The 16,564-nt window shown below is 41.8% G+C and overlaps 1 protein-coding gene across 1 annotated transcript in view; it reads right to left on the minus strand.

Moving 5' to 3' along the window:
- Positions 1-42: 42 nt before the first annotated feature.
- Positions 43-16,564, minus strand: part of canx (calnexin) — a 39,658-nt gene continuing 23,136 nt past the window's right edge. Inside the window, 8 exon segments of the mRNA XM_039813530.1 lie at positions 43-5,450; positions 6,520-6,608; positions 6,712-6,853; positions 9,592-9,740; positions 10,359-10,452; positions 11,704-11,919; positions 12,908-13,064; positions 16,125-16,238. Coding sequence (XP_039669464.1) covers positions 5,385-5,450; positions 6,520-6,608; positions 6,712-6,853; positions 9,592-9,740; positions 10,359-10,452; positions 11,704-11,919; positions 12,908-13,064; positions 16,125-16,238 — 1,027 coding nt within the window. The 3' untranslated portion in view covers positions 43-5,384.

The following is a 16,564-nucleotide window of genomic DNA, read 5'->3' on the forward strand; positions in this document are numbered from 1 at the left end:
GAAAAGAATCAAAGACACATTAAACCCACTTGGCTCAACCTCTCGTTTAGTTTCCATTTGGCCGTTTTTTATTCATCAAAACAAATTTTGACAGCGTGTCCACGCACACGCACGCATACACACACGCACACACACACACAAGGCTCCATCATCACAGTATTTCTAGTCAAAGTTGGACCTTTTTTTTTTTTTCGTGTGGCGTGTCAGCAGGTCCATCTCTCCACATAGGTGTGTACATCAGAAACAGGCTGGGCCAACCATTATTAAAGTTTAGTTCAAAACACAATGTCAACAAAAAATTAAAATAAAAAGTACAGAGATACAGAGTCATGTAAAGATTCACCAGCAGATACAGTGTTCAGTCTACAGTCTTGTTAAGCTATAGGCAGCTTCAGCCGGACACAAAAAGAATCTGAGACTAAAATAAAAAAAGAAGAGAAAGGGAAGGGCGACGATGAAAGAGTATGGCTGGGAATGTAACGCTGCTGATGCTGGAGGCGGTTTATCCTAAAGCCCAGACGTTATAGAAGCTTTATATTCCCCACACTTTCCAGAAAGACTACAAGCAGCAGAGCTTACAGCTAAACTGGCTTGTTGTTAGCCTTAAAAAAAAAAGAAATAAAATAAAATTCAATGAGGGAAATAAAGGTTATGGAAGCGGGGACCTCCAGTACACCTCAAGCCCCAAAAAACCTGACCTCACCGACAGCCAGAGAGACTTCAAATTCTGGCTTCCCCTGCACCCTGCCCACTTCCTCTCAAAACCCCCCATTAGATAATCAGTACGCAGCTTGCTCGTCATTGCCGGGAACCCTGACCTTAATTAAATCAACAACAAAAACCAGACCCTTTAGTCGCTTTTACCGGTACGTGTGATACAAGAGGACGACAGACAGACACAGCGACAGTCACGTATATACGTCATGGATACAAGACTGGACTAATGTAGTTAATTCTTTTTCCACACACACTTTTCAAGATTAACAAAACCAGTTTTATTTCAGATTTGTTTGTATATTTGAACTCTCCAAAAGCTGTACACGGACGCCACAGAATGATGCTCGCTCAAGTCACATGGAAGTTAAAGTCAGAGGAGCTTCTTTACAGGATGAAATCTTCTGCATTACATGATGAATAAAAAAAAAAAAAAACACACATAAGTTAAGAATTTTTCTTTTTCTTCTTTTACAGGCAAAGTACATGGGAATAATTCTCCTTTGTTGTGCTCTTCTAGGGAGCTTTTTTGTGTTGTCCTGATGGAGGAGCAAGAGGAAGGGTCAGGTTTAAACTAACTTTCCAGAAACTTTCGAGCCATTCTGATAGTTTTTCGGTGGTCAGCAGCAGACGACAACAAGTAGTTTACGTTAACATCCTTAAATATTTCAGCTCTGGTTTTATTTTAGCCATCCCCCGGTGGTTACTGGGGATTACTTTCCTCTTCAAAAATGTCCTTGATCGGCCGTTTCTGCTTCTCTAGGATGACAGACGTATGGGCACGAATTGCGCACAACTTACAACGCTAACTAATAATATATAAACGGGCAGAATAGATGCCAGCCATAAACAGAAAACAACGCTAACTAATAATATATATATAAACGGGCAGAATAGATGCCATCCATAAACAGAAAAATTTGATTTTATAAGTTGAAAAACTTTCTGAACTTCCCAGTTTCTTTTTCGTCTCAGTTCGAGCTTCACTCACCAGTTTTTCCTGGAGCTTTCAACCTGTCCTCACAGTCTTCATCTGTGGATAAAGTTTCGCTTAACCCTTGTGCTGTCTTCCGGTCAACCTCCTTTACACTTTCAGCGCTTATTTCTACGTCCCATATTTTCTGATGTAAAAACAAAAACGGGTCAATTTGACCCCCAAGTCAACACAAGGGTTAAGTTCGATCTCCATCCCTCGACGAAGACTCGCGAGATGCCGCTGAAAGCTCCGGAGGAAAAAGCCGCTAAGTGAAACCGTTAAGTAATTTCGAGTCACGCTCAAGTGCTGTCTTTAAAAACATGGGGCTTAAACTCCCGGCACAGATTCAGGGTCTGTGCAGGAGGGCGTTTGTGACCGGCCGCGGCGTCGCGGTGCAGCAGGCGGACGGGTGAGAGGGTTTTAAGCGCCGGAGTTTTTCCCTTAGTGCCGTATTTTTCTTTTCATATGGGGTTGATGAAACGGGGCTGGGTGTCCGTCCACCTGCTGGCACGACTTTAGTTTAACGTCCAAACAGAAGACGACAGCAGCTCGTTACACTCAGGTTTAACTTTAACTAGAAAAGCTACAGAGGTTTAGTTTGGCTGTGAAGGTAAAAGGTGGACGCATCCAATCCCCAGAGAGGAACCGAAGGTAATCCTGTCGAGAAAAACCCCGACAGATGCTGGTTTTGTTATCGTCTGAAAGCAGAGCTGCAAAGATAACTTCTTTAAGGAATCTGCAACCATTTTTAAGAAATGATTCATTGATTGGAGTCATTTTTTTAATGTAAAATAAGGTCAAAATTCTGATTTCAGCTCGTTAAATGTGAATATTTTCTAGTTTCTTCACTCCTCTGTGACAGTAACGTTAGTTTGCAGCCCTACCGGAGAGACTAAACTCAGAAAATACTAGAGGTGTTGAAATTAATCAAATAATCGATGCATCGAGTCATGGACACGGACGATGCTGGCCGGCCGGCTCATAATTGATTATTTCTGTTTACAGTTTAACGTAGGCCTAACAACCTTTCGGTTTTGCACGTTCAGAAAGTGCCATGTGCTCAGTGCTGTTAAGTATCCAAGTTATTTAGTATTAGAGCTCTGCAGAATGTTTGGTTTTTGAAGCTTAAAGGCTACGAATTAAATATCCTACATGGCTTTAATAGAAACATGGATTTGACGCATCGAGATATCGAATCGAAGACATAATTATCGGAACAGAATCGGGAGATTAGTGAAGATTCACACCTCTACTTGTTAAATGTGAATACTTTCTAGTTTCTTCATAACTCTGGGACAGTTAACGTTAGTTGCAGCCCTACCGGAGAGACTAAACTCAGAAAAACACTCGTTATTGGACAGGAAGAGCTAACGAGCTGCTGTCATGTTTGTTTGGACAGATGAAGGAGTAGAGGAGAGGTAGCGCTCTAACGCAGAAGAAGTTGAAGTAAAAATGGACAATAACTGACTACGAGAGGGTGAAAACCTCGTTTCCAGGGTGAGTCACGTTTCAGAAACAACCGAGACAACAACTGGAGAAGTGAGGTTTTCTGATGTTCGTTCCAGAAGTTCGTCTGCTGCAAAGACCGATCTGGCGTCACTGACCTTCACGGTTAGATCTGCCTCTATTGCTTTCTGTCCAACGCTTCCAGGCTCCGTTGTTCTGACCTCTGACCTCTGACCTTCTTACCCCCCCCCCACCTCCTCTCAGCTGCCATCAGGACAACAAAACAGAGGAAACGCTGAGGAAACACGAGCGCTACGTGTGGAGCTAACATGGAGCAAACAGCTTTAAAACTAAAACACAATTCAACGACAAGAAAATGAGACATGAAAAAAAGGGAAGAAAATGTATCAGCTGTCATTTTTTTTTTTCTGTTTAAATATTAGCAGGGGGTGCCCGCTGTGGCTAATCACTAAATCACTAATTTGTAAAATTCTAGGACGGCTAACGAGCCAACAGTTAGTAGGCAAATCATCTTCTTAGCAGGCTAATTGTTGGTAAGTAAATTACATTATTTGTGGGCTTGTTAGCAGCCCGTTGTTAACGCTAATTAGTCCAAAATGGGACAACAGTAGGCTACTTAAAATTGTAGTACAAGTAGCCTGATAGCTACCAAGTTGCTCATGAGCTACCTAGCAGGCTAAAAGTACAATTAGTCAATTCCCTGATCAATTGTAGGGTAATACGTCTCCCATGAGGATAAAAAAACAACTGTTAGCAGGCTAATTTGCGTGTTGGTTACAAGATAACTGACTAGCCTGGAAAACGAGACAGTTGTTGGAAATGTTAGCAACTTAATTAGCAGCATGTTCATAAGCTAATTAGCAATTTCTCCCACTGCTCATGGGATCATTTCTGACTACTGTTAGCTCACTATCAGGGGGCTAATTAGGCTAATTAGCAGACTGCTTGTAGCCCAAACATCGTTGGCTAGTCAGTGGGAATTGATAAACAAATTGCTGCCATGACACTTGTTAGCAAGTTGTTGAGAGCTACTTGTAGACTATTTGGCAAGACATTTAGCGTTGGCGATTTCACTCACTGCTCATTGGCTAACTTGGACTACTGTTAGCCTAATTAGCAGACTGTTGGTAGCCCAAGAAGGAAGATGGTTACTTCCAATGGCGGGCTAACTTGTTGAAGCCAAATTTCCACCTGTAAGGAGAGTTATTAGCAAGTCGTTGAGAGCTAATTAGCAGCCTGTTTGTAGACCAATTGGCAAGACTTTAGGTTGGCGATTTCTCTTAACGTTTGTAGGATAATTCGGACTACTGTTAGCCTTAATAGCGCCATGATAGCACGCAAATTAGCAGATGGTTGGTAGCCCAAACAGGAAGATGGTTACTTCAGATTGTGGGCTAACTAGTGGGAGTCGAGTTGCCAAATTTCCGAAGTTGCTAGAGCTAATTAGCAGCATAATTTGTGGGCTAATTGGCAAGACATTTGCCCCACAATTTCTCTGAATATTTCTTGGATAATTCTGACTTCTTTTAGCCTAATTAGCACCCCGATAGTGAGCTAATTAGCAGTCTGTTGGTAGCCCAAAACAGGAGGATTGTCACCTCAGATTGTGGGCCAACTAGTGGGCGTTGTGTTGCCAAATTTCCATCTGTCAGTAGACTTATTAGCAAGTTGCTGAGAGCCTATTAGCAGGCTGTCGGTAGAGCGTGGGCTCGCTAGCTCAGGATGGCGCTGGGCGGTGAGCGGGTGGTGGAGGTGGTAGTGCGGCAGACGGGACGGGGCAGGATGCGGTGATCCCGTGGGTCAGAGTTTGCTATTTTATACTGTGGTGTCCTGCCTTGGTTGCACCGGATTGTTGTGGTCTGCAGAAGCGCAGAGAACTCTCCTTTTTATCTGCTCGGGTGTTGTTTTAAAAGGAATGATGCAGGAAGTTTTAGTTAAATCTCAGTTAATCTCTTTCAAAAACAAAATATCCTTTCTAACACGCTAACTCAGTCCGGTTCATACTGGAATCATCATCATCATCGTCGTCATCGTCGTGATGAGCAGGCGTCCGTATCGGAGGTCTTGATTAGTTTCCTGTCGGCTTCGCTGCTTCCACGGGTTCCACTTTAGGCTTCATCGCCTCGGAGCAGACGAGTAGAGGGGGAGGGGAGGGAGAGGAGGGAGATATTTTAGGGGAGGGGGGAGATGGGAAGGTGTTGAGGTCAGGGCTGTGGATTCAGAGATATCAGTCCTTTCTGACCTTGTTCCCCCTGTTCCTGGGAGATCTCCGCAGAACGTCGTCCTCCAACTTCTACAGACGAGAACAAGTTGGAGGTTAAATTCAATTTCGGAGATTACCGAAACATTTTGCAGACAAACGTTACAGCTCCATGTGTATCTGACGTAAAGCAAGCGACTGAAAAGTCGAAAAACTGTGTCTGAAATAGAGCAACAACAAAAAATAAAATGACAAAACGAAGTCGAAAAGTGGCAAAAAAGCGACAAACTGCCATAAAATGGAAAAAAAAAAATGGACAATATGTTTAAAGGTGCCCTGCCACATGTATTTCATGACTTTGTGGTGATGTCTGAAGTTCTACCATGGACTCTGTAACCTTGGTTACCTTGTTTCAAGCCATTCTAGCGTGGTATAGAAAGCCTGCAGGAAGACTCGGCTCGATTTCTGCCAGTTCTCATTAATATTCAACAAGCTAAGCTGTTTGAATCTGATTGGCTAACAGCTAGCCAACGAGAGCCTGGCTGTCAGCATCCTTTACCCAGCCCAACTGGGCGAGCTCATGAATAGTAATGAGCTCAGGCAGCATGATGTCAGACTGACCAGCTCTTGTGATTGGTCTGATTTCTCTGCTTATTTCTGTTCAGTGGCTAGAGCAGTTCATTTTCACATACACCACATAACACACACACACACACACACACACACACACACACACACACACACACACACACACACACACACACACACACACACACACACACACACACACACACACACACACACACACACACACACACACACACACACACACACACACACACACACACACACACACACACACACACACACACTTCAAAAAATGTGTTTTTGTGTGGCAGGGCACCTTTAAAGGGTAACTACCGTTTTTAATCAACCTGGACCCTATGTTCCTATGTGTTTTTGTGTCTAAGTGACTGATGGGAACAACCATCTTTGACATTGGTCCTGTATTAAGCGAGAAACAAGCTGCAACGTAACGTTAACATGCAAAAAAAGTGACGCAACCCTAATCCCCAACACTGCCATTAGGCTGCCGAAACTTTAAAGTTTTGGCCCTGAACATCTTCTGTCAGAGGAAAATCAAAAACTCGAGTCTCCTCACATCATCAGCCGTCTCCTCGTTCTCTTCCTCCTTCTCTGCTTCCTCGTCCTCTGCAGCACTTTCCTCTCCTTCACTCTTCTCTTCTGCAGCTGAAAGACAAAGAAAAAACATTTAAAATCAGCCAGACCGACAGTGACAGACAACCGAGAGGAAGCGACAGAGAGATTCCTGTAATCTAGACGTTGTATTAACCTGGACTGCTCTTCTCTGCCTCTTCAGCCTTCTCCTCCTCCTCCTCCTCTTCTTCTTCCTTCTCTTCGTCTTCCTCCTTCACGTCTGGCTGAGCTTCGTCCGTCTTCTTGTACTCCGCTGCCGGCGTCGCTGGGCTCTTCTTCTGCACAACAAAGCAGGACAAAAAAATATATATATATGTTCAGTGAGACTTCACAGATTCAGAAATCTGAAACTCACAACCTCTCCAGCACATTAACCTGTCGAGTAAAAGACACAAGAGGTATTGCTGCTTGTGCATGTTTAATCTTAAAAAAGGTCCCATGGCATGAAAATGTCACTTTTTTTTTTTTTAAAAAAAAACCCCCCCCCCCCCCCCCCCCCCCCCCCCCCCCTTAAAATGTTTTTTTGGGCCCCCCCCCCCCCTCCCCCCCCCCCTCCCCTTTCAAAAAAAAAAAACCCCAGACCCAACCACCACCTATCCCCTTTTTCAGTCATTTAAACCACAATTTCCCCTCTTTTTTCTTTTCCCCCCCCCCCCAGAATTTGGAACCCCCTCTCTCCTCCTCAATAGCTACAGACACAGAAATGACAACCTAAGGAAAGCTTATTGTGGGACTGGCTTTAGTGGCTGTAATTCTGCACCAAGGCTGAATTTGGGAAAGAGACTTCAGATACAGTATTAGGGAACCACTAAGGTCTATATAAAAGAGACTTCAGATACAGTATTAGGGGACCACTAAGGTCTATATAAAAGAGACTTCAGATACAGTATTAGGGGCCACTAAGGTCTTATATAAAAGAGACTTCAGATACAGTATTAGGGGACCACTAAGGTCTATATAAAAGAGACTTCAGATACAGTATTAGAGGACCACTAAGGTCTATATAAAAAGAGACTTCAGATACAGTATTAGGGGACCACTAAGGTCTATATAAAAGAGACTTCAGATACAGTATTAGGGGACACCCTAAGGTCTATATAAAAGACTTCAGATACAGTATTAGGGGGACCACTAAGGCCTATATAAAAGACTTCAGATACAGTATTAGGGGACCACTAAGGTCTATATAAAAGAGACTTCAGATACAGTATTAGGGGACCACTAAGGTCTATATAAAAGACTTCAGATACAGTATTAGGGGACCACTAAGGTCTATATAAAAGAGACTTCAGATACAGTATTAGGGGACCAACTAAGGTCTATAAAAGAGACTTCAGATACAGTATTAGGGGACCACTAAGGCCTATATAAAAGAGACTCTCAGATACAGTATTAGGGGACCACTAAGGTCTATATAAAAGACTTCAGATACAGTATTAGGGGACCACTAAGGTTTATAAAAGAGACTTCAGATACAGTATTAGGGGACCACTAAGGTCTATATAAAAGAGACTCCAGATACAGTATTAGGGGACCACTAAGGTCTATATAAAAAGACTTCAGATACAGTATTAGGGGGACCACTAAGGCCTATATAAAAGACTTCAGATACAGTATTAGGGGACCACTAAGGTCTATATAAAAGAGACTTCAGATACAGTATTAGGGGACCACTAAGGTCTATATAAAAGACTTCAGATACAGTATTAGGGGGACCACTAAGGTCTATATAAAAGAGACTTCAGATACAGTATTAGGGGACCACTAAGGTCATATTAAAAGAGACTTCAGATACAGTATTAGGGGACCACTAAGGTCTATATAAAAGAGACTTCAGATACAGTATTAGGGGACCACTAAGGTCTATATAAAAGAGACTTCAGATACAGTATTAGGGGACCACTAAGGTCTATATAAAAGACTTCAGATACAGTATTAGGGGGACCACTAAGGCCTATATAAAAGACTTCAGATACAGTATTAGGGGACCACTAAGGTCTATATAAAAGAGACTTCAGATACAGTATTAGGGGACCACTAAGGTCTATATAAAAGACTTCAGATACAGTATTAGGGGACCACTAAGGTCTATATAAAAGAGACTTCAGATACAGTATTAGGGGACCACTAAGGTCTATATATAAAAGAGACTTCAGATACAGTATTAGGGGACCACTAAGGCCTATATATAAAAGAGACTTCAGATACAGTATTAGGGGACCACTAAGGTCTATATAAAAGACTTCAGATACAGTATTAGGGGACCACTAAGGTCTATATAAAAGAGACTTCAGATACAGTATTAGGGGACCACTAAGGTCTATATAAAAGAGACTCCAGATACAGTATTAGGGGACCACTAAGGTCTATATAAAAGACTTCAGATACAGTATTAGGGGGACCACTAAGGCCTATATAAAAGACTTCAGATACAGTATTAGGGGACCACTAAGGTCTATATAAAAGAGACTTCAGATACAGTATTAGGGGACCACTAAGGTCTATATAAAAGACTTCAGATACAGTATTAGGGGACCACTAAGGTCTATATAAAAGAGACTTCAGATACAGTATTAGGGGACCACTAAGGTCTATATAAAAGACTTCAGATACAGTATTAGGGGACCACTAAGGTCTATATAAAAGCACCCAAAGAGCACCATGTCATGGGACCTTTAAATCTCTTGTACTATTGTTTACTGATGAAGTACAGCCAAGTTGTGCCAAAATCTAGTTGCAAAAACTTGTTAATTTGCTGCAAAGCAACGATCGCGTTCACAGTCAAAGTTTCGATGCAAAATACAACAAGATCGTTTGTATCTTGTACTCAATGTCCAGGTTTGCTTTTAGTTTAGCAGCTGTGGTGCATAAAGGATGTTCTAGTGGAGTTGTTGGCTGTTTCTAGAGACTGAGGATCATTGTTCACGACAACAGACAAAAACGCAGATTTCTGTCTAAACTACGGCAACACAGAAACGCAACAAACACACGAAGCTACGCTAACAGCAGCAGTCACCAGGCCAGAGGCGGCAGGTCGTTTTGGGCGTCCGGCTTCCTTTAACTCTTCCTGTAAGTTGTTGAGACTCAACTGACCCTGACCTGATCCTGAAGACCTCTGTGGAAGTCACACACACACACACACACACACACAAAGCTGAAAACAGGCTGCAGCGCGGACTACAGAACAATGCAGGTGTATTAAACTTTCCTACCTCTGAATTTAAGTCCTCTCATCACTGCATTTCCCTTGAAGATACAAGGATTAATCTATCCAGCTAATATTACTGACTGAGTGTGATCGTGTGTGTGTACCTGCGCATGTCTGTTTGTCTGTATGTGTGTGTGTGCGCGCGCGCGCATGTATGTATGTAGGTGGGTGTGTGTGCACCTGTGTGTGTGTGTGTGTCTGTGTGTGTGTTGTGTGTGTGTGTGTGTGTGTGTGTGTGTGTGTGTGTGTTTATGTATTTTGTGTATATTGCTGTGTGTGTGTGTGTGTATGTGTATGTTGTACCTTGTGTGTGTGTGTGTGTCTGTGTGTGTGTGTGTGTATGTACCTGTGTGTGTGTGTGTGTATGTACCTGTATGTGTGTGTGTGTGTGTGTGTGTTGTGTGTGTGTGTATGTACCTGTGTGTGTGTATGTACCTGTGTGTGTGTATGTACCTTGTGTGTGTGTGTGTTGTGTCTGTGTGTGTGTATGTACCTTTGTGTGTGTGTGTCTGTACTGTTTGTGCATGTGTTTGTGTTTGCAGTACAACTGGCACAATCATGTACGTGTAGATTACGGAGAAGGACGAGAAGAACCAGAATACCAGAGGGAAGGTGGAGCCGACCGCGCCCCATGGCTCCGGCGTTCAACATCTGAGTGGCCAGACCGGGCTGCAAACACACAAAAAAAACACATTAACTAATACACAAAAACAGGAAACGCAAAACACATACAGAACAGTTTTTTAAGAGCGATTAGAAAGTCGTCCCAGCGCTGCACATACCTGAAAACCTGGAGCAAGAAAAGAAAACTAGCGGGGAAACAGCATGATCTCAAAAATGTAATTATCTTAGACTAAAAACTATTTTTAGTCTAAGTAAGGAAACTAAAAAATAAGTACAAATTAAATACAATTTCTCTCTCCTACATTCTGCCAACCTGAAAGGATTCAACCCAGATACTTTAAGATTCTTTATTCCTTCAGTGCTGCTTTTCCCCGACTTTTGTTCCATTTCATAGTTCCGAGTAGTGCTGCACAATATATCGTAACATCAACTGCAGCAATAAGCACATCTGGAAAGGCTGCCACATCAACTGCACTTTAAAACGTAACTTTCATTCTGTTTTTAGTGCTGCCTTTTATGTTGGAAGTTTTGAAGTGATTTCCTTTTATTTGTTTTAAACTCAACAAGCAGTTTGTTGTATTTTAGCAGAAGACTGAAAGCAGCAGAAACCGAGAACACGTTTTTATTTATCGCAAGTTATATCGTTATCAAGATATTCAACGTTATTGCATATTTTCCCTATATCTTGCAGCCCTAATATTTATCCCATTTTGCACTCTTTAATCGTGTCCGTGTCTTGTGTGTGTCTGTGTGTTATTGCAAGTTATATCACTATAAAGATATTCAACGTTATTGCACATTTTCCATATATCTTGCAGCCTTAATATTTATCCCATTTTGCACTCTTTAATCTTGTCTGTGTGTGTGATTGCAAGTTATCATTATCAAGATATTCAACAATGTTATTGCATATTTTCCCTATATCGTGCAGCCCTAATATTTATCCCATTTTGCACTCTTTAATCTTGTCTGTGTTATTGCAAGTTATATCACTATAAAGATATTCAACGTTATTGCACATTTTTCCTATATTGTGCAGCCTTAATATTTATCCCATTTTGCACTCTTTAATCGTGTCTGTGTCTTGTGTGTTATTGCAAGTTATATCACTATAAAGATATTCAACGTTATTGCACATTTTTCCTATATCGTGCAGCCCTAATATTTATCCCATTTTGCACTCTTTAAATGTGTGTGTGTCTCTGTGTGTGGATTATATAATTTATATAATAGCAGCCCTATTTCTGTTGTTATTTGGACCCTGCGACAAACTTAAACTAATCAAAGTGCACCCACGTCAGCGGCGCCCTCCGCAGCCTTCTTCAGCCCCCAGCCGTCGGCGGCCCAGCGCTCAGCGGTGTTGCGGTCGTCGGTGATGAAGAAGTTGTCGAAGAAGATGTCGGAGGTCATGGACCAGAGCTCGAGCCCGACGGCGCTGAACGCGCTCATCCTGAACGGCTGCAGGTCCTCGAAGAACGCCGGGTTGGGGACCTTCCTCGGCTTCCACACGCCCTGAGACAGGAAAACAGAAACTCGATTATTACCTATCGGTACGAACGTGCAAATCTGACATCAGGGAAGGTTTTACTGCCACAGTAAGTTATACTTGTGTGTGATTTGCCTTGGAGAAAGGAGCATACACAAACACATATAAATAACATAATAAAACTAAAACCAAACTAAAGGTAGAATAACTAAAATATGATATAAACATAAAATACATAAATATTATAAGGAAAGCAAAATAGTTATATAAAATACATATTTTATTTAGTTTCTCATACATATACACACACACACATACATACATATATCTACATACATATACATACACACACACACATACATACATATATCTACATACATATACATATACATATACACATATATACATATATATATATACATATATATATATATATACATATATATATATATACATATATATATATACATATATATATATATATACACATATATATACATATACACACATATATATATATATACATACACATATATATATATACACATATATACATATACATATATATATACACACATATATATACACATATACACACACATATATATATACACACATATATATATACACACACACATATATATATATACACACATATATATATATACACACACATATATATAATCACACATATATATATACACACATATATATATATATAACACATACATATATATATATATACATATATATATACATACACATATATATACACACACACACATAATATATATACAAATACACACACATATATATATATACACACACACATATATATATATATATATATACATTTATATGACCTATTTTTCCGTGACGGTTCGAGTTCCCTCCCTCCCTCCTCCCTCTCCCTCCCTCTCCCTCTTCTCTCCCCCTCTCTCTCGCTCTCTCTCTCTGAACTAAATTACATCCTAAAAAAAGCCTTGCTATTGGACGAGAGGATTGCAATCTTACCTGGTAGTTGGGGTTGTCGATCATGGGGGGCTTCCACTTGCCCTTGTGGTTGGGGTTGTCGATCATCGGCCGTTTCCATTCGCCGCAGCCGGGCGCCGTCTCGCAGGCGGGGTTAGGGACCTGCGGAGCCTCCCATTCGCCGTCCATGTCCTCGTCCCTGACAGACAGGAAGCACAGACACACAGGTGAGCCGGGGAGCTGCTGCTCTACCGCTGCCTCCAGCAGTCAGTTTGGCTTACTGACCTTTATCACAGCAGACATGTTGACATGTCATAGTAGGAAAAGCACAGGTGTGTTCAAACCCATTACTGATGGCTGCATTCCACTTAGGAGAGACCCTGGTATTAAACCATTACTGATGGCTGCATTCCACTTAGGAGAGGTCCTGGTATTAAACCATTACTGATGGCTGCATTCCACTTAGGAGAGGCCCTGGTATTAAACCATTAATGATGGCTGCATTCCACTTAGGAGAGGTCCTGGTATTAAACCATTAATGCGCATTCCACTTAGAGAGGTCCTGGTATTAAACCATTACTGATGGCTGCATTCCACTTAGGAGAGGTCCTGGTATTAAACCATTAATGATGGCTGCATTCCACTTAGGAGAGACCCTGGTATTAAACCATTACTGATGGCTGCATTCCACTTAGGAGAGGCCCTGGTATTAAACCATTACTGATGGCTGTATTCCACTTAGGAGAGACCCTGGTATTAAACCATTACTGATGGCTGCATTCCACTTAGGAGAGGTCCTGGTATTGTGCATGCTGACTCACTGAAATATCTTACTGGGACACTTAGGGATGGGTATCGTTCAGAATCTTTCGATACCTCAGTTTCGATACCGATTCCTAACGATACTTTTTTCAATACCATATGTTTTAAAATCCATTTCAACATCAACAAAAATACATTAAACACAAAAGCTTTTATTTTCCACCTTAATTGTGAATCAAAACAGTTATCAAAATTAAAAATATTCGGGTAAAACTGCTCACTCAGAGTAACATTAATAAAAGTTGCCTTGCCTTGCAAGCTCAGCCTGTCAGTCAGTCACCAGGGCAGAGAAACCACCGTTGTGGCTGCTTGTCTAAGAGGAAGTGTAAACGTCAACAGCACCGCGACCGCTTTCAGCTCGCCATTAATATCATATCGCCATTAATATCATATCGCCATTAATATCATATGTATTGTCTGCGTCAAGTTATGAAAAACTGTAACCACACTAGAAACCAACCAGGACTCTCTGTGTGACTTCAACAAAACTACAGACAGTTTACTCGGTCCGCACCTCTCCGTGTGTGTGTGTGTGTGTGTGTGTGTGTGTGTGTGTGTGTGTGTGTGTGTGTGTGTGTGTGTGTGTGTGTGTGTACCTGTTTTACTATATTCGTGGGGTCCAAAAACCGGGGACTACAGTATACTTGTGGGGTCTGCACAGCCTCGTGGGGACCAAAATGCTGGACCCCACGAGTTTAAAGGTCTGTTTGAGGGTTAAGACTTTGTTTTAGGACTAGGGTTAGAATTAGGTTATGGTTAGGGTGAGGGTAAGGGTTAAAGTTAGGCATTTAGTTGGGACGGTTAGGGTAAGGGGCTAGGGAATGCATTATGTCAATGATATGTCCCCACAAAGATAGTAATACAGACTTGTGTGTGTGTGTGTGTGTGTGTGTGTGTGTGTGTGTGTGTGTGTGTGTGTCGGAGCTCCGCTCTGTGTCAGTATGCAGAGAGGACAGATAAGCTTGGGCTTACGCGCTCAGACGCTTTTGGAAGCGAAATTTGGCACCGAAAGATAAAGAATTTTTTCGATACTCATTAGGATTGGAGTATACAATAAATTGGAGTTTTTTTCGATACCATAAAAGTATCGACGTTCGGTACCCAGCCCTAGGGACACTTGATGGAACCGAGCCATCGTTAAGGTTATCAGTCTCAGCTGTGCTTTTCCTACTATGACAAGTCAACATGTCTGCTGTGATAAAGGTCCATTGTGTGACTTTGGTGACTAACTAGTGTCGCGTTGCCACATCTATCTCAACAGCGCTGCGGAGAAAGGTTTGGCAACAGGAGCATACACTCCTGCATAGAAGAAAAAACGCCCTGGGTTATTGGCATTTCTTTAAACCAATCACAATCGTCTTAGGCGCGGCGCTGAGCTCCAGACGCAGCGACAGTGGCTTTGCTAAATAGTCTCAGGAAGGAACTGGTTTTGGTGGAACATTTGCACCCAGCAAAAAAAACTAACACATCCAATATTAAGTGAAGTTAACCGTTGACACAACACAGTACCGTGAGCTATTTAAATGAGCTGATACATGGTTACACCTCATTGGCTCTTACCAGTGTATCTCTGTGTGTACTTCGTCCACAGCAATCCCACCAATCAGTCCCAAAACCTCCCAGTTAGAGAGGAGATGATCCTAAACAAAATCTTTCTAAATCTCTACAATCGTTCCCTGAAAGAACCGAGCAGGCCTGACTTGTTGCACCGTCCAAATGTTCTGCAGAACTTGACATTTTCAGCGTGTAGCTTAAGTTTGCTGCTCTGAGGTTCCAGTCGTCGTGTATCGATGCGACCGGAGTTTAACGTAAACACAAAGAAAGCGAAAGGTGAAGGAAATCAGGCGTAACTACAAACTCAAGGCCCGTGGGCCAGATCCGGCCCGTATAACAATTTGGGTTCACAATACATTTTGGCCCGCCTAGTTGTGCGCCAAAGCAAAAACACAGGAAAGTGTTTTTTAAACTGCAATTACCTGACATTCAGAGCAGACATTTGGGCAGATTTGAGACTCAGAAATTCCCCCCCAGAAGCTGTATCATTGTTTTGCTCGATTTGCTAAATTCTACAAAAAGGCTAAGGAACACTTCTGATGACTTTTGTAGAGAGCTTCATGTCAACAAAAATGTCAGAAAAAGCAACAAATTTACAAAAAAAAAAAAAAAGTGAGAAATGTCTGAGAATGCCACAAAAAAGTCTGATCAAAAACAACAAAAATGAGGAAAAAAAGCTACCAAAATGTTAAAAAAAAATAGAAAAGAAAGTGAGATACAGTAACAAAAGCCTGTCAATAAACTCTCTCCAGGTCTGGCCTTTGGTGTGATTCTCTTTTTCCAGTGTGGCCCTCTGGGAAAATGAGTTTGACGCCCCTGCAGTAGGGGAACCAATCCAGACTAGAAACTAACAACCAGGAAAACCTTCAGCAGGCTGCCTCACCAGTCTTCAGGTTTGACCGCGTCGGGGTCTCCGATGTACTCGGGCTCGTCGTCCAGCCAGCCGTCTGGTTTCACCGCGTCTTCGTCTGGAATCTGAGCGGGAGCGTCTTCATCCCTGCAGACAAACACACACGCATAGAAATATATTTTTTGCGTTTGTAAAACAGCGCTCATCACTAGGAGGTGTTGAAATTAATCAAATAATCGATGCATGGAATCGTGGACGATGCTGCATCGATAATCGGCCGGCTCATAATCGATTATTTCTGTTTATAATTTAATGTAGGCCTGACAACATTTCTGTTTACATACAGTACAGGCCAAAAGTTTGGACACATCTTCTCATTCAGTGCGTTTCCTTTTTATTTTCATGACTATTTACATTGTAGATTCTCACTGAAGGCATCAAAACTATGAATGAACACATATGGAATTATGTAC

This window comes from Perca fluviatilis, chromosome 10, assembly GCF_010015445.1.
Source record: "Perca fluviatilis chromosome 10, GENO_Pfluv_1.0, whole genome shotgun sequence".
NCBI classification, from domain to species: Eukaryota; Metazoa; Chordata; class Actinopteri; order Perciformes; family Percidae; genus Perca; species Perca fluviatilis.